This window comes from Tenrec ecaudatus, chromosome 4 (genome assembly GCF_050624435.1).
Source record: "Tenrec ecaudatus isolate mTenEca1 chromosome 4, mTenEca1.hap1, whole genome shotgun sequence".
Lineage (NCBI taxonomy): Eukaryota > Metazoa > Chordata > Mammalia > Afrosoricida > Tenrecidae > Tenrec > Tenrec ecaudatus.
Genome location: NC_134533.1, coordinates 126,015,111 through 126,040,839, shown reverse-complemented (window position 1 = coordinate 126,040,839; position 25,729 = coordinate 126,015,111). Strand labels below are relative to the sequence as shown.

Below are 25,729 nucleotides of genomic sequence, written 5' to 3'. Positions count from 1 at the left end.
AGAACACAAGACCCAGGATGTTCACTGAAGTAGCCATATGTGGTAACTGCTGTTTCTTAATCTGATGCTCAAGATTATTATGTCATGAAATGTATCCAGGTATTTTTGCTCTCGGATTATTATGACTATTTGCCAAAAACAAATTTTCTGAAACTTTCATATCCCTTTTTTCTTTAAAACTCTTTTCCAGGAGTTTTACTGGGATATCATTCACATATCAGTTTAATCACCTCAAGAAGAGCGGTATAATCATCACCACAGTCCGTTTTAGAACATTTTTGGTGAGAGGAAGGGAGCCAGGGTAAAGGGGGTCTCTTATCAAGTTCCAGAAGGAGAAAAGCATTTTGAAATGGAGTGTGGTAGCATTTAGACAATAGTGCTTGAAGATGTGACTGAACTATGGAATGACATCCATAACTTTCTTCCAACTAGGTGGTCAAGATTTAAGCTCTGATACCATTCTTTCTTTTAGATTTGGATTATATTATTTACAATCCTTAGTTGGCACAGGCTGGTGTGCTTCTTACATGCAAAATTAGTTGACACTTCATATATTCCTACTTTTCAAGCTTTTGAGTTTCCAACCCTGAGTTAAAGTGCCTTCTTCGGCCCTGAGTGATATATAAAAATCGATTGCCATCAGTCGGTTCCCACTCCTGGTGACTCTAAAGGGCAATGTAGAACTGCCCTTTGGATTTCCAAGGCTGCAAATCTTAACAACAACAGAAATTCTCATTATGCTCTACAGAGAGACTAGTAATTTCAAACTGCTGACTTTATGATTAGCATCCCAAACATAATCCACTTCATTACCAATACCTAACATTTGATATCACACTCATTATTTTATATATTTAACAGTGTTATTGGCATATGACTCACATAGCATACAATTCAGTACTTCAATCACATTAAGAAGAGTTGTACAATCAATTTTGGAACTTTTTCTCCTTAAATTACTGCTATGAGCTCCCCATTACCTACAACTTCCTAAGTCAAAGCCCTAAGAAACCACTAATCCAGTAACTGTCTCTAGATTAATCTATCCTAGATTTCATATTTAGAAAGAATATGCCAAACAATAACAAATTAAAACAGAGGAAAACTTCAATGGAAAGATAAATTTAAAAATATTAAAAACTAGAACAAATTTTAAATGGGTCAAAAGAGAGATCAAATGATAAGGTGATAAACTTTAACTTAACTGGATCTACAATAATCCACTTTCCAATGTACTAAGCAAGGCTATTAACATCCCTGGTCTATAGTCTGAGAGGATTCACTAGAGATGTAATCCATAATCCACACATATTTCTCGTTCACTTCTTAAGAAACAGAACAAAACCTGAAACAACTTTAAAATGGGTCAAAAGTGAGATCAAATGATAATACATTTTAACCTAACTTCATCCGCCATAATCTAGTTTACTGTGCTCTCTGACTAATAATGAGGCTATTCACATTCTTCCGCTATGGTCAGAGAGGATTCACCAGGAGCATTATCTGTCTGAACAGTACAAATGGATTTGGAGCTTCTACCATCTCCAGAACCTTCTCAAACCTTCTGAAACGAAAAACAAAAAAGGAAACTCATTGTCGTTGAGTCAATACAGACTCATAGCAAACCTATACGTCAGGGTAGAAATGTCCTGTGGGTTTCCAAGAACATAATTCTTTATTAGAGTAGAAAGCCTCAACTTTGTCCTGTGAAGCAGCTGGTGGTTTCAAACTGTGGACCTTGTGGTTAACAGTCCAATGCATAATTACTACACCACTAAGCTCTGATATAATTCCTTCCTTCAGATTTGGACTTTAATTTTTAGAATCCTTGAATCATTCAGGTTGGTGTGCTTTTTCTTTGTGGATGCCTCATTTTGATGGCTGCTTGCTTGAAAACATGCCTTTAAGACACACCCAGAGGTTATTCTTTCTGATAGGTAGTCACCATCTAGTTTCTTCACCATACTTTGCTATAACACCCATATCTTCATGAGGGAAAGCATCAGGTAGGGTCATGCTGTAATTCTTCTTAGATTGGAGCTAGAATTAAATGTAAGCCAAAAACTCATTCATATATTATGGTATGTATATATATATATGTATATATATGTGTATATATATATATCCCTAGTTTACTCAGAGACATCATTATCATTTTACATTGGAAAATATTATCAATTACTCCCTGTAGTAGTTAATTTTTTCAACTTGAAGATTTCAACACGTCTATCAGAACACAGCCTGATGCTGCCTCCTTGGGGTTGTGGTCTTCGTATAAGAACAACCCTGGGAACTACTCTCCCTCTTCCCCCTTTATGGTCTTGCAAGCTAGGACGAGGTCACTGACTTTGAGTCCACATGACACTGTATCCATTGGCCTGTGCTCTTCCTGCAGTCTGTGTCACTGCATGTGGCTACCTGAGTCTGATACTAATATCAATCTTATGGACTTAAGTTGGACAGGGCTGGGATGTTTTCTTGGCATATAATTACTGCCAGATATAAATCTCTTTCTTATACATATAGGAGTCTCCAGATTCGCTTCTCTATTTAACCTTTGGGCATAAGGTAATTCTACTGATAGTGGCATTCATTTAACGCATAGAATAGAATTGAAAACACTGTTGAGAAAGGAAATTAAAGAAGTATTGGCCAGCTAGGAAACACAATATACAAACTGTTAACTTGTACAGATTACACTCTTAATTAACTAGACACTGTTTATACAATGGGAGTTAGTGATAGGGCAAAACTTTCAGTAATATTCATGCACATAGGCAGAACTATGTCTACAGGATTAATACATGTCATAATAAAGCAGAGAGAGCATTAAAATAGTGTACATATATATTAAAACCCTGTATCTATAAAAATCATATTAAGTAAAAATATCAAAATGTGTGGGGAAAAAAGATATTAAGTATATGGCAGTCATAGCCCTGTGTTGCCAAGGGTTGACTAGAAGCTAGGTCAGAAGCATCTAATCAGGAACATAGGTGCAGGAATATTTCTCTCTTAGGGACTATAGAAAGATTATTAAACATTTTTTTCCCAATGGGAGGTTGTTCTTCCCAACCGACAGAAATGTAATTAAATACCTTAACTGACACATACATGCCCCCAACTCCAACATCTTAACTTGAATTTCCAGTCAAGTTTTCATTCTGCTAGAAGGGTCTGTTGATTCGGGGTGACCTTAGCATAATTTTGTATGGCAGCAACTGAATAGTTTCTCTCTCCCCACATCTTGAAAAACTGACCCCAGCTGAGGAGAAGTCTCCTCTATTGAAGTGGTTTTTAAGAAGTATATATAAAGGGGGCACTATGTGGTTGATGGACATGAGGTAGGCTGCCTACCTCATTGCTAGGGAAACTAGATTAGAAGATTACATGATCTCATAGCAGAAGCCTGCCATCATCTTGCGGTAATTATCCTTATAGTAGTGAACTGATAATATTTTGTCCTTTTGTGACTAACTTCACTCAGCATAATGGTTTCCAGGTTGATCCACGTCATGAGGTATTTAATCAGTTTTTTTTAAGGGATGTTAGTATTCCATTATATGTCTGCACCAGAATTTCTTTATCCTTGCTTCTAATGATGGGCATTTGGGCTGTTTCTAGCTTCCTGCTCTGAGGTGTTTCAGAGTTTCATTGCTATTTGTTAGGGATGCATAGTATTCCGTTATGTGTGTATACTGATGGGAATTTAGGCTATGTGAACCGTGTTGCAATGAACAGGGGAGAGCAAACCTCTGCTGGCGTTCTGTCTGTTTATTTCCTTGGGGTATATACCCAGCATAGGTGTTGCTGGGTCATTTGGTGTTCCAATTGCCATTTCTTTTAGGTATCACCATATTGCTTTTCACAATGATTGTATATAGTTACAAGTCCACCTGCAGTATATGAGTCCCCATCTCTCCACACCCACGCCAGCATTTGTTGTTCTTGTTTTTTTAACTGGGCTATCATTGTGGGTAATTTTACATATTAAAATCTTTCATTCATTTTGAAATTATTTTAGAAAACAATGACATAGTTTGGTGTGATAGTTTGGGTTTTCTTGTGCCAACATGACACCCCTATGAAGATATGGGTGGACTGTCAATCATGTTGCAGCTTGATGACCTCAAACCCGAGATAAATGGCTCTCCAAGGTCATCCCCTCTCTGTCTCTGGTGGTCGGTCAGACCAGGGCACTGCCTGATATAGGTGCTCTGGCTCAACCTGTGGGCCAAGGCAAACCATGGAATACATGGCAGTGCCCTGCTGTTCTATGCTGCAGTGCTGCCCCACCTTGCCATATTTGCTGTCTGCTGGCCAACTCTGCTCATCTTGCCACCACTCCAGTCACTGCACTTCCTGCCAGCCCCTTCACATCGCTACACCATGAAGCTCCACTGCAACCTGCTTCCCTGTGATGCCCTACTGGCCTCTGCTACACCTCACTACTTAATCTTCCGACTCTCTGCTTCCTTGGCTGCATGAAGTGGAAGGGCCATCGGTATAAGTGTCCCACAAGAGAGAGCTGGACTGAGCTCTCTGTCTTGCTACGTGGACTCATGTGTTGCTACAGTCTTTTGCACTCTATAAGCTTTAGATATATTCATATACATGTCCTGGTTTTACTCCTCTTGAGAACCTTGCCAAATATATATATATGGATTCATCTTTATTATTTCTTGGATACCTCAAGTTATTAAATATATCAAATGAAGTGTTTATTGCTATACTAAAAATTATGAAAAAGTACATATTTATCCATAAGATAGAACAAGTCCTGCTCTTAATACCCATTTAATAGCCACAATGCTCAGAGATTTACCTTTTGAAAAATTGGCCTGCTATCACTCTCCTGTTTGGAAGGTCCTTTATTGACTTGACACTGCCCTTAGAATAAAGATCACATCTATTGTTAATCTCAGAAGCAGTGGTGGTTCTCAACCTTCCTCAGGCCACAACTCTTTAAGACAGTTCCTCATGTTGTGCTGACCCTCCCAACCATAAAACGATTTTTGTCGCTACTTCATAACTGTCATTTTGCTACTGTTATGAATTGGGCGACCCCTGTGAAAGGATCATTCAGCCCCTAAAGGGGTTGCTACCCACAGGTTGAGAACCGGTGCTCTAAACCATCATTTAGTGCTATTCTCCCCTTAACACCTCTGTTAAACTAGTCTTCCTTCAGTTCCTAAATCAGGGATGTTTTCTGTCTTGTGACCTTTACAGAAGGCTTCATCTGTTTGGGAAGATAATTTGCACTCCTCTCACCATTTCCTATCCTAGACTTCTCCTACTTACACATCAAGCCTATTTAAATATTTATTTACAAAGTATTTCCCAGCTCTAAAAAGTATATTACCTCACTCCTCTAGCCCCCCTCCACTCACCTGTTTGTTCCCAATGGCTCCAATAGCTCTCCTTTTAGTAATTTTCATATTTTAAATTAGTAACTATTTACTTAATAGTTTACTTACTCTTCTACAATATACTACACTCATTTCATTTTGTTCATTATTTCCTTGTACTTTTCATTTGCTGGCCCCAACAAATGACATATTAATCACAAAGAAATTAGTAAGAATAAGCATAAGAGAAGCATTAAAGGGACTAATAGGAAAGTACAGAACAATTAAAAATAAAAACACGAAGATGATCAGTGTACTAATGAATTAAGAAAAACACATTTTTAAGCTTCCTCTTAGAAGATTGTAAAAAACAAAAATTAAAAAGAGATTGCTTAGAACAGGTACAACCTTTTGGAAAGTAACAATTAACCAAGCCAATTCCTCTAAGAATAATTCAATCTACATGAACATTCCTACAAATGTGCAAAGATATCCATAGCTTTCTCTGCACTACTATTTCTAAGAGAGGAAAACAACTTTTTAAAATGGTCACAGCTGCATTTTAAGTAAATATCACTTCATCCTACAGCATTCAGTAGAAGAAAAATTAAAAATTGCTTCAGATACAAAAGACAGAATAAGTTTAATAAAAAAAGTTGTACTTCTACAAAACGATTACTAATAAGTCTCTCAAAATAAGTATAAAAGTGCTATGCCTGTCGATTAATATATGCTTTAAAATTTCTAATAATATATCTAACAAACAGAGGTTACCTCTGGGAATTTTCTTTCTGTTTTATTCATTTTAAGCAATGTTTAATGATTTTAACTATGAAATTATATTACTTTGGTAATTAGAAAGAAAAAAATCTAAGTGTCACCTAAACTTAAACATGGTATTTACACATAGAAACAGTAATAATGCGTGTTGTGAAGTGAAATCTCTTCTATTCATTTCTATCCATTTCTTCCTCATCCAAATGATTAGGGGAGACTATCCAGATAGGGTGTGTGAAACATGGATTGAGGAAATTGGTCTATTTTGTTTGCTATTCCTTTAGCTGTAACAGAGCTATCTCAGAAGTAGAAATAGAAAGAACTCCCAGGATCATTAAGAAACAAGATACACTAGCAAAGCACATTTGGGATTCTTCTTTACCTGAAGAAGCTGTCACTAAGACCACAGGCAGAGACCATGAAACCATATGGTGAAGATTGGATAGAGAAACTTGTTTGCTGGCTAAGGGGAGATGTTGCTATGGACTTCTCAGCGGGCAGTATCCTAAATGCTTTCTGATACTGGCTTCTGGTAATCTGCTAACTTTCCTAATAAAGTGACCCTTTAACCGTGAGTATTGTCTGTGAGTTCTGTGTGGCCAATGAAAAGGGCGATCAAATCCATCAGAAAAGTCATGTTCCCGGGAGGTTTCCTACCAGGTGGTGTCACAGTAGATTCAGATAAACGTGGAAGGTGGGGCATCTGACTTCTGCCTGGTGGCAGTCGGCCTTGGGCTAGTGAGGAGCTGGATTCCTCTTCTCCTTTAGGTGGCCAATGGCCTCTGAACTGTTTTTGCCATGCTCTCACCCCTCAGGTCTTAAATTGAACTCAGGTGCCCATTAGAATAATCAACTCCGCAAGATCAAAAGGGCAACTTCCAGTTCAAGATGGATGAAAGATCAGGAGACCTTACAGTGAACAAGCCAATTTGTAAGCACCATGCTATTAGGGCTTTAATACTCAATGGATAGTTATTTAACCTGAAGTTTCCAAATACCAAGGTCTGTGGAAATGGACAGAGAAGGAAAAGGTAAGTGCACCCAAGAAATATCCTAGCACTTCCTTCATCACCTGGTTTGTACCCCCCTCCATCAACTAAAACAACTGCTTTAGCACATCCCCAAAACACCATGCCTGTCCATGTCCCCAGACAGCCTACATGACTACTTCGCCTGATCAAGCACAAGGAGTGTGCCCAGCTTCCTACGGCATCCCAGCTGACCTGTAAGACTGGCTTATCTCTCAACCAAAGTGTGCTCCATCTCTCTAGGTAGCCCCGCTGGTCCACAGAACTACCTCATCTCCTAACCAGTGCACATACCCACCTAGACTTACGCCCAGCCAGTTGAGACACCTGACCATGCAGACCTCCTCCACTCCCAGATACTGTCCAAAGCTGCTCCAGTGGACATGGCACCAAACGTGCCTCCAGCAAAAGTCCCATACCAACCACCGCCCTCGATCCTTCATGTAGCAGCACATCTGCTACTGCCAACACCAGCCACACTTCTGGGTAGAACAAAGATCCCAACCAAACCAGCAGCATTTTTTTAAAAATTCTTTTAAAATAATCCTACTATTCTTATATTTTTTCTTAAATATGTTTACAATATTTAAAAATTAGGACTACACTTTCCTTATTCTCTTTCAAAATGTTTATTTCATTCTTTTCTCTTTCCTCCTATCTCCTTTCTCTTCTCTCTCTCTCTCTCTCTCTCTCTCTCTCTCTCTCTCTCTCTCTCTCTCTCTCTTTTGCCTACTTAAACTGAGCTATCTATTCTATTATTCTTCTCTTTCACCACTTAAAAGAGTTAACTAACCCCACATGACCCAACCTCCCTACCACCACTAAAAACTGCATGCATCAAGATGCACAAAAACAGCAGAAAATATCGGACTACATAATCAAAAAACAAAAATGCACAATGAACAACACTCTGATGGAAAGGAAATGGCTGAAAATAAAGGGGCTCTGGAATTTCCAGAAAAAGAATTCAAAAGAACAAGGTACTTTCTTTCATCAGGTGCAGAAAGATCCCAAAAGAACAAAGAACAGAAAAACTAAAAGAAAACTTACAAATTTCAAACAGAAACTCAAAAGATGAATACTAATATACCTGAAGTGTACAACCTTATAAAAGCAGTAATAGAACTGAAAATATGGAAAGCCAAATAAGTGAACTTGAAGACTAATATATTTTTTTTTCCTCACATCATTTTATTAGGAGCTAAACAAGACCATCATACCATTTCATAGTTCAATCATATCAAGAAGTATTGTACAACTGCTACCACAATAAGTTTCAAAATATTTTCTTCCTTCTTTAACTTATTGATATCAGTTCCCCCTTAATCCCCCCTCCTCACTGTACACCCCAAGAACCTTTATTCTAGCTGTTTTCCCTATTCTGGGTTTCACATACCTAAAAATATAGGATAATACATAACAAAGAGTCAAGAAGGCTACCAACAATGACAAAATACAAGAGATAAACCCCAATATGCAAAAAGCCACAAGAAATATTAAAACCAGATTAAGCACAAAGTGTATCAGAAGAGGGATCAAGTAACAGGATGTTAACCATTCAAGTCAGATATTTTATCATTTCAATCTACTATAGTCAGATCTCTAATATTCTTAATACGGTGGGCTCCCACTGTCACCCACAGCCTTCTGCACACCAGAATCTCACCATTTAGGCTCTGATACTCTTCCCTCCTTTGGATTTGGATTATATAATTTACAATCCTTGGATCATGGATGTTGGTGTGTTTTTTCCATGTGGGTTTAGTTGATGTGGAGACAAATCTTTTTATTCCAATCTATGAGTCCAATCTATGAGTAGGAGAACAATCAACTAAAACAACAAAGGAATCCGAAGAAAGCTAATGAGACAATGTCAAGAGGAACTATTTATGGACCATTGGGGTTCCAGAACAGGAAGAAACACACACACACACACACACACATCTACCAAAAAATCCTTGAAGAAAACATCCATAATAGCATGCAGGGAAAATAACTATCCAGGAAGCTGAGAGAACCCTAAAAACAGAATATATCCCAACCCCCCCACACACAAAAAATCAGGCCATATTGCATTCAAACTCTCTAATATCAAACGCAATTCTGAGAATACCTAGGGGAAAAGCTCGGATTTTTCAGCAGAGACCATGAATAAGACAATGTGACACATAAAAATTCTGAAAGAAAAAAAACTGCCAACAATGAATATTATATGTAGCATAGCAAGAGATAAGAGTATTTTCAGACAAAGAGAAGTTAAAGCAGTGTATACAAAGACCACTAATGCAAATCAATAACAGCAGGAAAACTGAGATCAAGATACAAGGCAATTCCAGATGTGAAGGCAATCTGGCTGCGACATGTCCCACATTGATCACCAGGGTTAGTTCTGCAGATCTAGCTGGCTAGGCGGGTTGTCCCCTTCTTCCCTCACTGTACAGTGTGCATTCCTCCCGAAGCTGCATCCTCAGTTGAAGAGGACAACTTTTCCCGAAAGAGGAAGACTGTCCTTCAGTCAAGGGTATACAAGTAGCTGCGCTCCCCTGCTAGAACCTCCAGACAAGTCTCAAGATACAAGACAATTCCACGCAAAACTCAAAGGGACCTTAAGCAATATTCAAAATACAGAGACAAAAAATACCTACTAGTGACACACACACACAATATATCAAATAACAGCCAAAAACCCATACATATCTATACAGCACTGAATCCTAATGGACAGAATAAAAGCACCACTTAAGAAAGACAAGAAAGTAGCAAACTGGAGAAAGAAACAGGAGCATCAATGTGCTGCTTATAAGAAATACACCTTACACATAAAAACAAACACATTCAAAAGCAGAAAATCAAAGGCAGAATTAAAGGATGGGAAAAATATAGCAAGAAAATGGCAACCAAAAAAAATACCCCCCAAAAAATAGTAGTGATATTATTCTATGATGAAACAGATGTCAAGATCAAATTCATCGTCCTGAGACAACGAAGGGTACTATATAACAATTAAAGGGATAATAGAACCAGAAGACAGTCATAATTAACATACACACACAACAAAAGATGCTTAAAATATATTAATCAAATACCTGTAGGCTAAAAAGAGAAATAGAATATTAAAATGAGGAACTCCAATACACCACTCCCAAGGAAGGACAAATCACTGGGAAAGAAGCCCAATATACACACAAGAGAACTAAACAACACAATTAATCAACCAGGTCTCCTAGATGTATACAGAGAAGTACACACCAGTAACAGCACAGTATACATTATTTTCCAATGTACATGGAACATTATTTAGAATAGCTCACATGTTAGGACACAAAGCCAGCCTTAATCACTTTAAAGTTATTAAGTTTGACACTCTATTTTCTCAGACCACGGTGCTATGAAATTAGGTATTAAAAATAGGAAGAGCAAGGACAAAAAAAGCAAATACATGTAAACTGAACAATACGCTGCTTAAAAGTTCCAGGATAATGCCCTCTCGAGTGGGACAAAGTTTAGAATTGTAGTTGAAGGGATAGAAGGGGCAGTGCATCACTTCTCGGCCTTTTGGCAAAAATCAAGTTTAAAAGGGGAGGTGTAAGGTGTCTGTAAATAACAATATATAATATATCAAGGGGTCTTAAGGGTGGCAGGGTGGGGAGGAAGAGAAAAAAGAGGATCTACTATAAAAGGGCTCAAGAAGAAAGATAATGTTTTGAAATTGGCAATATTTTTACATATCTGCCCAATATAATGGATGCATAGATGGTTATATGTAAGAGTCTCCAATAAAATGATGCCTTGCTTAACAAACAAACCATATTGGTGAGAATGAGGGGAGTTGGAGCAGACACCCAAAGCTCATCTATAAAAAATGGGACATCCTTCACAGAACAGTCACAGGAAAGGGATGAGTCAATCAGGATGCAGTAAAGTACCAATGAAATACACAATATTCCTCTTGTTCCTTGAGGTTTCCTCGCCCCCCACTATCATGACCCTACTACTGCTTTTCACTGAGGGCTAGCCTGGAACATGTGCACAGACATAAGAGCTCACGACACATGGAATCCAGGAACAGGAATGGAAGTAGGAGACCATGAGGGCAAGGGGAAGGTGGGGAGAGGAGAGGAGGAAGGGAGTACTGATCTTGATGATAGACACATAACTACACATATCCCTACCCCACCCCACCCATAGAGGGATGAACAACAGAAGCCAAGGGGTGGGAGGGGAGACAGCGGTTGATGTAAGATATGAAATTAATAATAATTTATAATTAATCAAAGGGACACGGGGGTGGAGTGGGGGAAGGACAGGTGCTGACACCAAGGGCTCAATAGAAAATACATGTTTAAAATATAATAATGGCAACATATGTACAAACGTGCTTGATACAATTGATTGTTACAAGAGCAGTAAGAGCACTCAATAAAATATTTTAAAACAGCAAAGTTAAAGGATAAAAAAATAGAACAAAATTTTAAAATTCTTTAAGCAAATGAGAATGAAAGGGCAATATTACCAAAACCTTAGGACACAACAAAAGCATATATCAGAGGGAAATTTATGCAATCAACACACACATGAAAAAGAAGAAAACCTAAATCCACACCTGAACTCAACATCTTCAACTAGAACAAGAACAACAAAAACAAATTTCCAACCAGCTTAAGAAATGAAACAATAATTAGAGCAGAAATAAATTGGTTGAAAAAACATTAAAAAAACCCAGTAACACGGTAAATTGGTTCTTTCAAAGGATTTTTAAAAATTGATAAACCATAGTCAAGTTCAACAAAAAGACAATATTAAACATCAAGAATTAAAAATGAGAAAAGTTATATCACAAAAGATTCAAAGACTGTAATTCCAAAAAATTAGAAAACACAAATGAAATAAATTTCTAAAAGCATACAATCTACTGAAATTAACACAGAGTGCCTTAGAAAAGTTCAACAGACTCATAACAATATAAGGAATTGATCAGGTCATTAAAAAACTTCAAACTGAAAAAACAAAACAAAAAAACCCAGGTCCCAAGAGTTTCACCTGAAAACCCTACTAAGTATTCAGAGAAGAGCTGACACCAATTCTACACAGAATATCCATAGTACAGAAAGGGACAACAAACTAACAAACTCATTTTATGAATCAGGCATAACCCTGATATAAAAAAACTGACAAACAGAAGACTGCATATCGATATGCCTTATAAACATAGATGCAACAATTCCCAACAAAATCCTGGACAGTAGAATACAAATACAACAAAAAATAATGCACCATGATTAAGTAGGATTCATATCAGTTAAGGGAAGATTTTCAACATTAAAAAATCAATACAATCCACATACACAAAACAAAATATAAGAACCATATGATCGTATCAATCGACACAAAAAAAGCATCTAACAATATCCACCACCTATTCCTAATAAAGACACTCAACAAAACAGGACTAGAAGCTGATGGTGCCCGGCTATCAAAAGATATAGCATCTGAGGTCTTTAAGGCTTGAAGGTAAGCAAGCAGCCATCTAGCTCAGAAGCAACAAAGCCCACATGGAAGAAGCACACCAGCCTGTGTGATCATGAGGTGTCAAAAGGATCAGGTATCAGACATCAAAGAACAAAAAAATCATAGCATTGTGAATGAGGGGGAGTGTAGATAGGGGACCCTAAGCCCATCTGTAGGCAACTGGACATTCCCTTACAGAAGGGTTTCGGGAGGATATGAGCCAGTTAGGGTGCAGTGTAGCAACGATGAAACATATAACTTTCTTCCAGACTATGCTTCCTGTCCCCAGCCCCCCAGCCCTACTATCATGATCCCAATCCTACCTTACAAATCTGGCTAGACCAGAGGATGTACAGATGGGAACTGGAAAAAACAGGGAATCCAGGACAGATAAAATCGCTTCAGGACCAGTGGTGAGAGTGGCAATACCAAGAGGGTGGAGGGAAGATGGGGTAGAAAGGGGAACCGATTACAAGGATCTACATATAACCTCCTCCCTGGGGGCAGGCAACAGAAAAGTGGGTGAAGGGAGACGTCAGACAGTGTAAGATATGACAAAATAATAATAATTTATAAATTATCAATGGTTCATGAGGGAAGGGAAGTGGGGAGGGAGGGGCAAATTGAGAAGCTGATACCAAGGGCTCAAGTAGAAAGCAAATGTTTTGAGAACGATGAGGGAAACAAATGTACAAATGTGCTTGACACATATTGGATGTATGTATGGATTGTGATAAGAGTTGTATGAGCCCCCAATGAAGTGATTAAAAAAAAACAGGACTAAGAAAAAAAATTCTTAACACAGTAAAAGATAGGTATGAAAAGTCAATGGCTAACATTTTACTCAACAGGAAAAAACAGAAAGTATCCCTCCTGTATATGGGAACCAGATAAAGATGAATTCAAGATGGATCAAAGACCTAAATAAATTCCAGAACTGTAAATATCATCGATGAGAAAACAGGGGCAAACTTAAGGGTCATATTGCAATTATAAGCATACTATACAACACATCAAAAGGAGCACACCCAGAATAATACAATATCGATGACTGGAACCTACTGAAAATAATACATTATGTATCCCATGGCCCTACTCAATGATCACCCTCATGACGTGATCACTAAAATTGTGGAACCTACAGCAAAGTGTGATGAAAAAGTCAGATGGTGACCAGCTATCAAAAAGAAGAACATCTGGGTTGTCAAGGCTTATTTGTATTCAAACAAGCAGCCATCTAAGTGAGGCATCAACTAATTCTACATGGTAGAAGCACACCAGTCGGTGTGTGATCCAAAGATGACAATAACAAAGCTTAAATTGTGAACACCCAATTTGTAGAAGGGTAAGCAAGACAGTGGGAGCCCCAAACCCATCTGCACACCAGCTAGACACATTAAGCCTCTGGCAGATCCCCTCTAGCCACAGGCAAGGGACTTGAACAGCTTTAATATTAGACAAAGATGATTGTAAACTTGATTATAGTGGAGCGAATCATGGTATAATATACTTGGTCAGTTGGCTTCCCTCTTGACTCATACTGAATTTGCTCTATGTTCAAGTAATTCTGTTCCATGACAGAAATTTCTTCTCTGGCTTTAAAAATATTGATGGTGGTCTTTTCTTTCTTATGATTTTCATCTTTATATTAGTATTATTATTTTCTTCTATTGGATTCATTGGTTTAATTGTTTCTGTTAGGTTTCCCAGTTTATGATAGACAGGTGTGGATACATAAAGACAATAACTGATGCAACAGTTTATCAGGAATGGCAGGGAAGGATGGGGAATTGGGAAGCAAACAATGACTGCAGGAGGGGGGAGGGAGCATTAGAACTGATTGTGATGATGTAAATACAACTCTTTTTAAAAGCGATTTGACTATGGAAGTGTATGATATGTGAATATTACTAGACAAAGAAAACTACTTAACAAAAGAAATCAAAGTTTGATGGTTACCATTTGTGAAGGCAAAAGACTTTTTGCTTAAAGAGATTGAGTTTATGTTAATGGCGGTGGAATAATTTGTTAAAGGACATCAATAATAGTTGTACAACCTGAAGAGTAAAACCCATGACAATTACATGTAGAAGCTGTGAAATTGAAAAATATTTTGTTGTGTAAATTTTTGCCACAATTAGAAAAAAATAATTACATACATAACAATGAGTATAAGAATATATTCTAGATTTGACTGTAGTGATATCAACTCTTCTTGATATGATGGAATTACTGAATTGTATGACATGCGAAGTGCTAATAAAACTGTTAAAAAACACTTTTTTTATTTAGCTCAGGCGAGAATAGACAAATGCAAACATGGAGTCCATATGGAATAACCAACTTGCTCAAAAACATGGAATTCCCAAGCCTTGCAAGTCTTGGGCTGCTTTTTTTAAAAAACAGCTTTAATTACGTAAGTGCTGGGTATTCTTATGCAATTTACCCCGGATATTCTCATGATGACCTGTATTTTCTTTTTTTAAAATCATTTTATTGGTGGCTCGTACAACTCTTATCACAATCCATACATACACCTATTGTGTCAGTACATTTGTACATTTACTGCCATCCTCATTCTCAAAACATTTTCTACTTGACCCCTTGATATCAGCTCGTTTTTTCCCCTCCCTCAGAAACCTTTGATAATTTATAAATTATCATTATTTTGTCATGTCTTACACTGTCCAATGTCTCCCTTCACCCGCTTTCTGTTGTCCATCCCCCAGGAAGGGGGTTATACATAGATCCTTGTAATTGGTTCCACCTCTCTACCCCACCTTCCCTCCACTCTCACCACTGATCTTGAGGGGTTCATCTGTTCTGGATTCCAAGTGTTTCCATTTACAATCGGTACCAATGTACATCCTCTTGTCTAGCCAGATTTGTAAGGTAGAGTTGGGATCATGATAGTAAGGACAAGGAAGCATTTAAGAACTAGAGGCAAGTTGTATGTATCGTCGTTGCTACACTGCTCCTTTACTGGTCTCCTCTCCATGACCCTTGTGTAAAGGGATGTCCAGTTGCCTACAGATGGACTTTGGGTCCCCACTCTGCACTCCCCCTCATTCACAATGATATGACTTTTTGTTCTTTGATGCCTGATACCTGATCCCATCTATACCTCATGATCATGCAGGCTTAGTGTGCTTCTTCCGATGACCAATATTTTCAAAGCAAATGAGGTACAGGGCATAAGAAGAGATATGATCAGGATGTCACCATAGGAGTTTGCTGGGAAGTCTGATACCCCCAGAGAGTTCAATGTATAAACAAGAACTAAAAGCTCAAAAACCACTGCCATTGAATTCAGACTCACTGGGCTAGGCTGCTCATTGCAGCCCCCCAAAGGACTGTAAGATTACAATCTTATCTGTCCTAGAGGGTCAGCTGGGATTTAGAATAGAGACAACTAGGTGTTTCTTGCTGAGGCCACTAGGTGGGTCTGAATCTGAGGACACCACATGTGACACTAGAACTGTCCCCTGCGGTTATCTAGGCTGTAATCTTCCTGGTGGTTTGAGTACTGGAAGAACAGTAGACAGAAAAAAGTAGAACAAGGGCAAGGAAAGAGAGAAAAAATAATTGATGGTAGAGGAGAATGCAATGAATGAAGAAACGAAATATCCATGAGCTGTTGAATACTAAACTATTGAAGAACTGTTCTATAAATCTTCATCTAATTAATATCTTTTTTTTAAAATGCCTTTCAGCATCCCCTGGAAACTTAAAATCACTGTCACTATCCAGAGAAGACAAAACTGAACTCTTCACAGGAGTACTAAGCCCCATCCTTCTCCCATAGAGCTGCTGGTGGCTTTGAACTGCTGAAGTTACAGTTAGCAGCCCAACTCAACCACTATGCCAATGCTGACAGTCAGTAAAAACAACAGTCATTTCAAGTTGATAAAGTTAATGGAAAAGAGCCTCAAACAAGAAGCATTGGTGGTGCAATGGGTTAATTGTTGGGCTGCTAATAGAAAGGTCAGCTGTCTGCCCTCATAAACATTGAAAGTCTCAGAAGCTTCATACTGTCCTATAAGGTCACTAGAGGGTAGTATTTATTTGATGGTAGTGGGATGAGCCTCTAATCATACTGTATCCCTCAATGAATTATTAGAAAAGAAGCATATTTAACATATTCGATCGAGTCTTATTGCTTGATAGTCAAATGCTCAAGGCTATCATCTTTAGAACGGTATTACTTAGGTTATCTTGTATGTTAGTTCCAGTAAAATAAATATATACAATAATAAACATTTTATTAAAAATAATAAACATTTATGCCATCACTTTGAATTCCTGATCATTTGGTAATGTTTTTCCTAATGATAACTTTCTACAACCAAAGCAAAATAAAATTCACTGCCATCAAGATGATCCCCTCATAGTGACCCTATAGGACATGGTAGAACTGCCTGAGTTTCCGAGAATGCAAATATTTATGGGAGTAGAAAGCTGGGCACCACCAGGGCTCCAGCTCTATAAGCAAAGCAGGTACTTAAAAATATTTTTCATTGTATTAGTAAAAAAAAATCTAAATATATTTTCTATGCTGACAGCAGAAGCCCTGATGACATAACAGGTTAATGCTGGGCTGCTAACTGCAAGGTTAACATTTTGAAACCAGAAGCCACTCCGACATAGAAAGGTAAAACTTTTTAGCCCCATAAAGATTTAGTTTTGGAAACCCACAGGTCCAGTTCTACTGTCATATAATGTCACTTGAAATGAGTGATGCTGAAATGGGATTTACTTTGTAACTGACAGGATTTTCTGTTACTCCTAAAAAATTCAAAAATAAAGGGTTAATATTATTAAATAACTTTTGGGTTAAACACTGTCTTATACCACTTGACACTATCTGCAGAATTTCCGCTAAAGATTATGAGATGAGTTTAAAGTTTTTCCCTGTTTCTTTGTATAATATTTTAAATTTCACAAATGATTAAATGAGTTATAACTCTTTAAACATGTAATAAAATATAACTGGGAGGGTGAGGGGAGGTGGGGTAAAAAGGGGGAACCAATTACAAGGATCTACATATAACCTCCTCCCTGGGGGGTGGCCAACAGAAAAGTGGGTAAAGGGATATGCCGGACAGTGTAAGATATGACAAAATAATAATAATTTATAAATCATATATATAATCACAGCATTAACATAGTCTGTGCATGGGAGGCATAACTTGCCCTTTTTTTCTTGGAAACCAATTATATTATATAATCAAAAGCCATAAAACTATGCATACTGTTTGTTTTCTGTTTGTTTGTATAAGAGCTTTATATACAAGAGCAATTGAATATTGGGAGAACATCCCAGCCCCGTCCAGATCAAGTCCAGAAGTCCAATATTAGCCCATTATGTCCGATATCAATCTATAAAGTCCTCTTCAGACTCATGAAGCACTTGCAATGATGCTGAATGCAGGAAGATCACAGGCCAGTGGGTGGAAAGCCTTGTGGATCCAGTGGTGGTGGAAGCATCACAGCCCTGGCATGGGTCTCCATATGGCTCCTCTAGCTCCAGGGCTCAAGAGTATGTCTATGTGTCTTGTCAACAGGAATGTCTCCCAGGGAGGGAGGAAGTGCCCTGCCTCCAGTAAGCTATTTATCTCCTTAGCAGATCCAAATGAGGTCATCAAGCTGCAGCCTGACTGACAGGCTAAACTCCGCTCCCTCACTCTTCAGCCCAAAGTTGACAATGAATAATTTAACTACCAAAATGGCTTCCTCTTTTTCCGCTGACCCTGTTTTACCAACATGATGTCCTATTAGGAGGGGTCCCTTCTAAGAACTCGTCCAAAGTACACAAGAAAATGCCTCGCCTCACCCACCCTCCCAAGAAGCATTCTATACCAACTGTGTTTACTCCAAGACAGAATTGTTCATTCTTTGACAGCCCGTGGTATGCTCAATAGTCTTTGCCGACAATATAACTTAAAGGCACCAATTCCTCATCAATCTTCCTATTTTATATTACAAGGGAAAAAAAGAATGCCAACTCCCATTTACAAAAAAGCTGCTAAATGATATTGTGCATGTTTGTGTTCTCATACAAGGAGCTCTAGTGGCAGTGGTCAACATTCGGCTTCTAACTGAAGGTCAGCAGTTCCAACTCAGCGGCTGCCTATCAGCACAAAGTAGTGGCTAAAAGGAGCCAGTAGTTCAAGGGCAAATATTGTATAACACTATAATTATAAAAGTCAAGAAAAGATTTTCACCCTCAAAAAAAACAAACCCATTCTTTGTGATTGCCAGGGCAGGGTGGGAGGGGCAGTCATAGCTAGAGGGCAGACCGCTGACTTGGTTAAAGGGGAAGGTGATATACAATAAGGGGGGGCCAGAGAAGACAAAGGGAGGCCTACAAAATCTAAAGGCAGAAGAGGCTAATGCTGTCATACATACAGTCCTGTAATAGTGATATTCTAGGCAATGTCAAACTGACGGCCCATGGGCCGCATGAGGCCCCCAAGATAATTTTTTGTGGCCCATGATGCTCTTTGCTGAAAATATATGCAGGAATGTGGTGGAGCACACAGGGGGCTAAGTAATGAAAACTTCTTACACATAACCAACCATGGATCCTTTGGAGCACCAAGGTCAAGTAACATAATGTAATTCATAAAAACAATGCTCTACATCTTTCTTTAGTGCGTAGCTACTGGGATCTTCACAGGTTCTGAACAGCCATCTAGGTGCAAATATTGGTCTCACCCCATCTTTTGGATGGCCATGATTTTACCAGCCAGGTCCGTGCATAGCGTGGGCCCGTGGGCCAAGGTGAGGTGGGGTGGAGACAGTCGGCAGCCACTCGGGGACCTGGCAGGAGGCTGGAGACCCCGTTTATTGCTAACCAAGGGTTATGTCTACCAAAAATATGCATACTATTTGATTAGTTAATTTCAACCCTAGAAAATGAACATAAAGGGCAAAAACATATTCAGAATATATGTTCTCTTTAAAGCATTTTTCTGTAACTGGAAAAAACTTTAACACCTTATGCATGGGTTGAGCTAAATACATTGTGATATGAAATATTACTCAATTGATTACATGGGGGGAAAACATACACAGGAAACAGAGCCCTGATGGTATAGTGGATTACACACTGAGCTACCAACTACAATGTCAGTGGTTTGAACTCACCAGCTACTATGCAGGAGAGAGATGAGTTGTCTACACCTGTAAGTATCTGAAGTGACTGAAACTAAAAGAGGGGGTTCTACCCCTCTGTGAGTCAGGATCAACTCAAAAGCAGTGAGTTTAGTTTTTGGTATCTACAGTATTTTGTTTTATCCCACTATCTGTAACTGAAAACAAGAACTTGTTTTACTCATTTTTTTTTCTTAGTGCTTAAACAATGCTTGGGTGCATTATAGTCACTCACAAACATGAAAGTTAATTTTTTGAATCATGTAAGTGTATACAAAATCATTTGTTAGAAATATGTACATTATAATGACCTAACATGTCCATTTTACTCTATTTAAATTCAAGCATTTAGATTAAGCAAAACCAAAGAAAGAAATACTAGTATATCTGAGGGGGTTTCAAAAATTTGTGGAAAAATTGAAAAATGAAAATTGTCCACAAACTCTTTGAAATCCCTTCTTACTCATCTACTAAGTGTACATAGATCACTGAGGAAATGGTTTGGGGCCACATCTGACTTCCTTGAGTACCAAAGGAGAAAGGCGTATCCAACTCCGTATCTGCTCAAGGATGATTTGTGTGAGGTAGAAGTCACATATTACTCCACCCTCCAACTTCTTTTAGCCTATTTGGACACCAACAGTCCCCCCACCCCCCACAGCACTCTTGAATCTGCTTGATTCAATAATCTATAGCAATGGCCACATAGTACTCATAGACAATACTCACAATTAAAGGGTTTATTGGGGAAATTAACAGTTTATTTCAAGTCAGGAAGGATCAGGAAATAGTAAGGATAATGACCCTCTTCTCCATAGCACATTCTCAGCCATGCAAGCAGACATGGTGCTTTCTTTTCTTCCATCTATCTCTGGTCCTCAGCCTCTCAGTCATGTGGTCTTGGCCTCTGCCCTGCTTGAGCAAGTGTTACAAAGCCCCTTTATTGCAGATAGATGCCCAAAGGGCACCCCACTCTGCAAACAAGGCTCCAACCTGAAGGCATTACATTTTACTTGTTCACGTGCCCATAAACCCACCCCTCTGTCTCACAGTCTTGGTGCTGGAACTGCTGCATGTGATCTGCTTGCTGGTGGCTATTCTTTGTTGATGGGCATGAGGTTCTCTGTTCCTGCTTGAGATGGCTTAATCTTATACACAGCAAAATGGAAAAACAGACCAATCCCAAGTTAGTGTCTTCTGCATCTTATTTATCTGCTTCCACACAGTCTCTTGGTGAGAGTTACAAAACTATGAACTGAAGAACCGCAGCAAGAAATTGCCTTTCACCATAAAGAGTCACCCTGGAATGAAACTACAGAAATTTCCTGAATCTCCTATTCCTCCTCCATAGGTTTTAAATCCCTATGGTGCACAGAGTGAACACGAAATCAGCCAAGTTTCATTCCAGTATTTAAAGGAGGATTTGATTTTTAAGACAATATGTTTGCTAAATATAAGCCAACTACTTCATCTGGCACTCTACTCAAAATACAGTATGTAATTTCCCCCCAAAGCTGATATTTTTAGAGGGATATCCAAAAGTGATTGACAACACAGAATTTTTTTACTTAGAAGATGACTAGAACCCAGTCTCTCATCTCTAAATATAATGCAACTCTATTATAAACCTTGGTGAATATTGTAGATTAGCTGGGTAACAGATGCATGGCTTGCTTATTATCTTATTTTCTAATACTACGACAATTTATAAATGTTACTATCATAATATGGAAAAAACTATACTAATTTTTAATAGCTTACACTTAGCTTTTCTACATTTATCATGGAAATGATAAATCTGATACCAATATTTACTTATGTAATTTCTGGTTTCCTCCTTAATTATCAACTTTAAACATATACTTAAACATATATACTTTCAACAAAAATTAATGCAGCTATTTATATTTACTTAACTTTGTATGAAATAGAAACTCAAGTTCTTCATTAACATCCAATTTTTTGTCAAGGGTCCATAAGGGAGGAGGGAACAGGGAGGAAGGGGGGTTAAAAATGAGGAGCTGATACCAAGGGATGAAGCAGAAAGCAAATGCATTGAGAATGATAATAGCAACAAATGTACAAATATGCATGAATTGTAGTAAGAGTTGTATGAGCCCCAATTAAACGATTAAATTAAAACAACAACAAAATCCAATTTTTAATATCCAAAATAAGGTACCTGGACATCATAGAGTGCTACAATATTTTCATGCTGAAGTTCCTGCAAAGGAAATTGCACATTTTAAATATTTGTATTTATTTTGATATTTATTTCAATATGCAAATAAAATTGGTCATCAATACATATTTCTTATGTATTACTATACTTCTATCACTTAACTCAAGAAACCAGGTGGCCCTGTAGGTTATGTGCTAGCCAGGTTGGTGATTTAAGCCTATCGGCCACTCCATAGAGAGAAAGATGAGTCTGTCCTCTCTTGTAAGATTTACCACCTCACAATTACTACATAAAAGTTTACTATGAGTTGGACTCAATGGCAATAGGTTTGGTTTTTTTATAGTTATTATAAGACTAGAAGAACTCAATAAACTAAAAAATAAGAAATATCCCTGGATCAAACTTTTGATCTAACATTTTTTTCACTACTGCCATTATAAAGATTCCGAACAAGGAGAGTATTATCCCTATCTATCTATAAACTATCATAATTAGTATGGTCATTGGCTTTATCTGCGAAATTTATTATATATATAGTTGCTAATAACAAGTTTTAAAAACCCACTGTTATCAAGATGATTATAAGTTAAGAGATCTTATATGGGTTTCTGAGGCTATAAATCCCACCCCCACCCCACCCCCCAGGCCATAAATCTTTACAGGCATAGAAAGTACCATCTTTCTCCCATAATCAAACATTAACAAGTGCTTTTAAAAGGTACATTATCTGCCTTGAAACGAACAAAATTCTTAGCTCAGGAGAAATGTTTCCTAAAGAACTCTGGATAAAAAGATTGGTTTTTGAAGGAAATGGTGTTAAATGAGTTCCATGCTCTGATCAGACCTCGGGGTTTCACTTAGGCACACCCAAACTAGTTTCTTCATTGAATTTTTCAAACTTTCTTTAAGGAGTGACTCTCTAAGAAGGTACTTCATAAAAAGATCTTCTTAAATTTATCTGGTCACAAATTCAATGTCATTAAGTATAAGGAGAGGCTCATGTGTTCAAACTATTAACCTGTGGTTAGCGGCTCACTTCATAGCCCACTAAGTTAACAGGACTCCTCTATTTGACCAACTGCATCTTTTTTCTCTTTAAAGCATTTGACACAGGTTGTGAACGAACTAAAACAATCACCTCCAAGGAAAAAACTATTTTCAATTTACAGGAAGAGAAAGACTACACCCCCATACACCCACACCCCACCCAACAACCTTAACTGGAACATTTAAGGCAATAAACTGTCACTGCCATCGAATCAATTCCAATTCAGAGCAACCCTATAGGATGGGGAGAACTGCCCCTGTAGATTTCCAAGGCTGAAACTCTGTTCAGGAGTAGAAAGCCTCATCTTTCTCCTGAAAGAGACTAATAGAACATGTAAACAATATATGAGAGACCTGGCTGCACTCACTCAAACAAAACAATACAAGAGGGCATAAATTATGTCAAGCTAAAACCAAGTGTTCATAGAAGCCATAAACAGTGCTTCTGAGTACTCAGTGTCTCAAGAAACTGTGTAGGCAAAAATGACAGTAGTTGACATTTCTCAAATTGAATCTAACTATCAAATTCATGTATTCACCTAATTTAGTATAAAATTAAATCTAGTATGAAAGCATAAAAACACATACCTTTAATATTTTAATTTCCTTGCCAAGCAGTATTTGTGATTTTGACAGGTTCTTTTTATTAATACTTTTAATAGCGACCTCCCAATCAGTTTTCTGTAAAGAAAAAGTGTTACTCCTGTAAATTACTCCATAGGCATAACAGAGCAGAAAAACCTATAAAAGCGAGACTTAAAAAAATTTTAAAAACGAGACTTTTGTATCAAATTTATGTATAACATTTGGTAAAACCAGAGAAGAATCTGACTCCTCAACAGGAAAATTTGTAAATTATGGTACAATAAATAAGCTAACGTCCTACGACAACAGCCACTAAAAATAACAAGCATAAATACTACATAGTAGCTAATTCTGAGTGAAAAAAAAAGACCATGACTGATAATCACTTAAAGGTTCAGCAAGGTGGATAATAAGCTTAAACGGTGTTTAGTTAATTGAAAACAATTTTAGCGTAGTAAGATAACATTTACTTTTTTTCACTATCAAGTTATTTTCATAACAAATGACACTAAAGTGGTATTCCTTATCTGACGGCAAGAAAACCAGCCCGTTTTTAATATGCTGCTTGGCAACCATCAGAATTGGCAAACCTTTTATGATTATTACCACTTCCTATAAGTCTTTCTAAACTCTTTATATTCTAAACTACTACGTGCGCGACTATTTGTAAAACAGTAAATCTTTGTTTAAAGCAGGGGAAGGAAGGAATGATGAGCTTGACTGTGCGTTCACAATTACTTGACTTCCAAACGTAAGCGTCTAATCATCTTTTCCACACCCACTCCAGAAAGGGAAGATGGTGCTGGGCTTCTGTGAAAGAACAACCACGGGGAAATGTGTGCTCGCGATCAACAGGAAACCGGTATTTTCACAGGATCCACATCAACAGCATCAAACTTGACAAGCCCTTGGCAGCCCACTTTGGTTGAGGATGGTGGGGGGGGGGTGCACTCAAAGGCCCCCACTCTCTAGTCCTGGCATGTGCAAAGGCAGTGAAGGTCCTCGAGGGTCGAACTCCTGGGGGGCTAATGTGAAGGAGAACATGGCGGGCGAGGAGGCCAAAGATGGAAATACCAATGGATGGCAGAGGATGGACCGCTGCCTAATGACTTGTGCCAGGAAGCCACCACCACCCACCAAGACCAAGAGAAATCCGAGTCAACAAGCGCACAAAGGGCGGCCCTTGGGGCAGGCCCCGAGGGGAAGCCTATTCTCTGAGGGCTCCCAAAGGTGCGGGTCTTTTGAAGCCATCCACGCAGGCCTCGCCCCGCCGGCAGGCGGGCTCACCTGGCGGTGCCGCCCCCGGAAGACCACAGCGAAGGCTCCATGTCCCACGAGGTCCCGCTTGCTGTACTCGAAGTCGCCCACCACTTCCATGGCGCTCCGGGCGCGCTGCGGCCGCGTCAGCGTCAGCGTCCCCGGATGGATGCGCTCAGCACCGCGGCGCCGCCAGCGCCGAGCACTCGCCGGGCCGGCCGTACCGGGCCAGCCCCGTCCTCCAGCCAGGCCAGGCGCTCGTGCCCAAAGGCCGCAGTGGAAACGCGAGGCCCCACCCAGCCCCGGACACTCTTCACGGCCCGGGCACCGCAGGTAGGGCTGCTGGCAAAGACCCCACAATGCGACCCCGCCCTCACTTTGCGCCCCAGGAGCCGCACGCGCGCCTGGGAGTGGTGCAAGGCCGGCCCCTCCGCCTGCCCGGCCGGCTCGGCCCCTTGGCAGTGTCGGAAGAGGGCTCCTGCAGCAGCGAAGGCGCCCCGACCGCTCTCAGGCTGCCAGCCGGGGACCCGTGAGCGCCCGCCTGGCGGCACCGACGTTTGCGCGCGCGCGCGCCAGTGAATCCGTGCTGACGTCAGCCCGTAACTCAATAGGCACGATCGCACCCTCTTCTTTTGCTGGGAAAATGACCCACTGACTATGAGAGCCGCCTTTGGCTTTGGGGCAAGACTTTGCTCTCGCAGTAGGAGCAGTTTGGGGCAGACTTAATTACCTTCCCAGCCTGAGAACAAAGCAGAGCCAGTCACTTCACTGCCCCAGGTAGGCCCATAGGTTCGTGTGGGGGGAAGCTGCATTCTGGAGCAAGAAGCTCTTGAGGCAGCTGT

General features: G+C 39.2%; 1 protein-coding gene across 2 annotated transcripts in view; it reads right to left on the bottom strand.

Annotated features, from left to right (window-relative positions):
* ULK2 (unc-51 like autophagy activating kinase 2) overlaps positions 1-25,429 on the bottom strand; it is a 212,393-nt gene extending 186,964 nt beyond the window's left edge. For both annotated transcript variants that reach the window (XM_075546767.1, XM_075546766.1), the window contains exons 1-3: positions 24,918-25,429; positions 23,634-23,726; positions 21,999-22,040 (exon numbers count right to left, since the gene is read on the bottom strand). In XM_075546767.1, the coding sequence (XP_075402882.1) occupies positions 21,999-22,040; positions 23,634-23,726; positions 24,918-25,007 (225 nt within the window). In that variant the 5' untranslated portion in view covers positions 25,008-25,429. The remainder of the gene's footprint in view (positions 1-21,998; positions 22,041-23,633; positions 23,727-24,917) is intronic.
* Between the last annotated feature and the right edge of the window lie 300 nt (positions 25,430-25,729).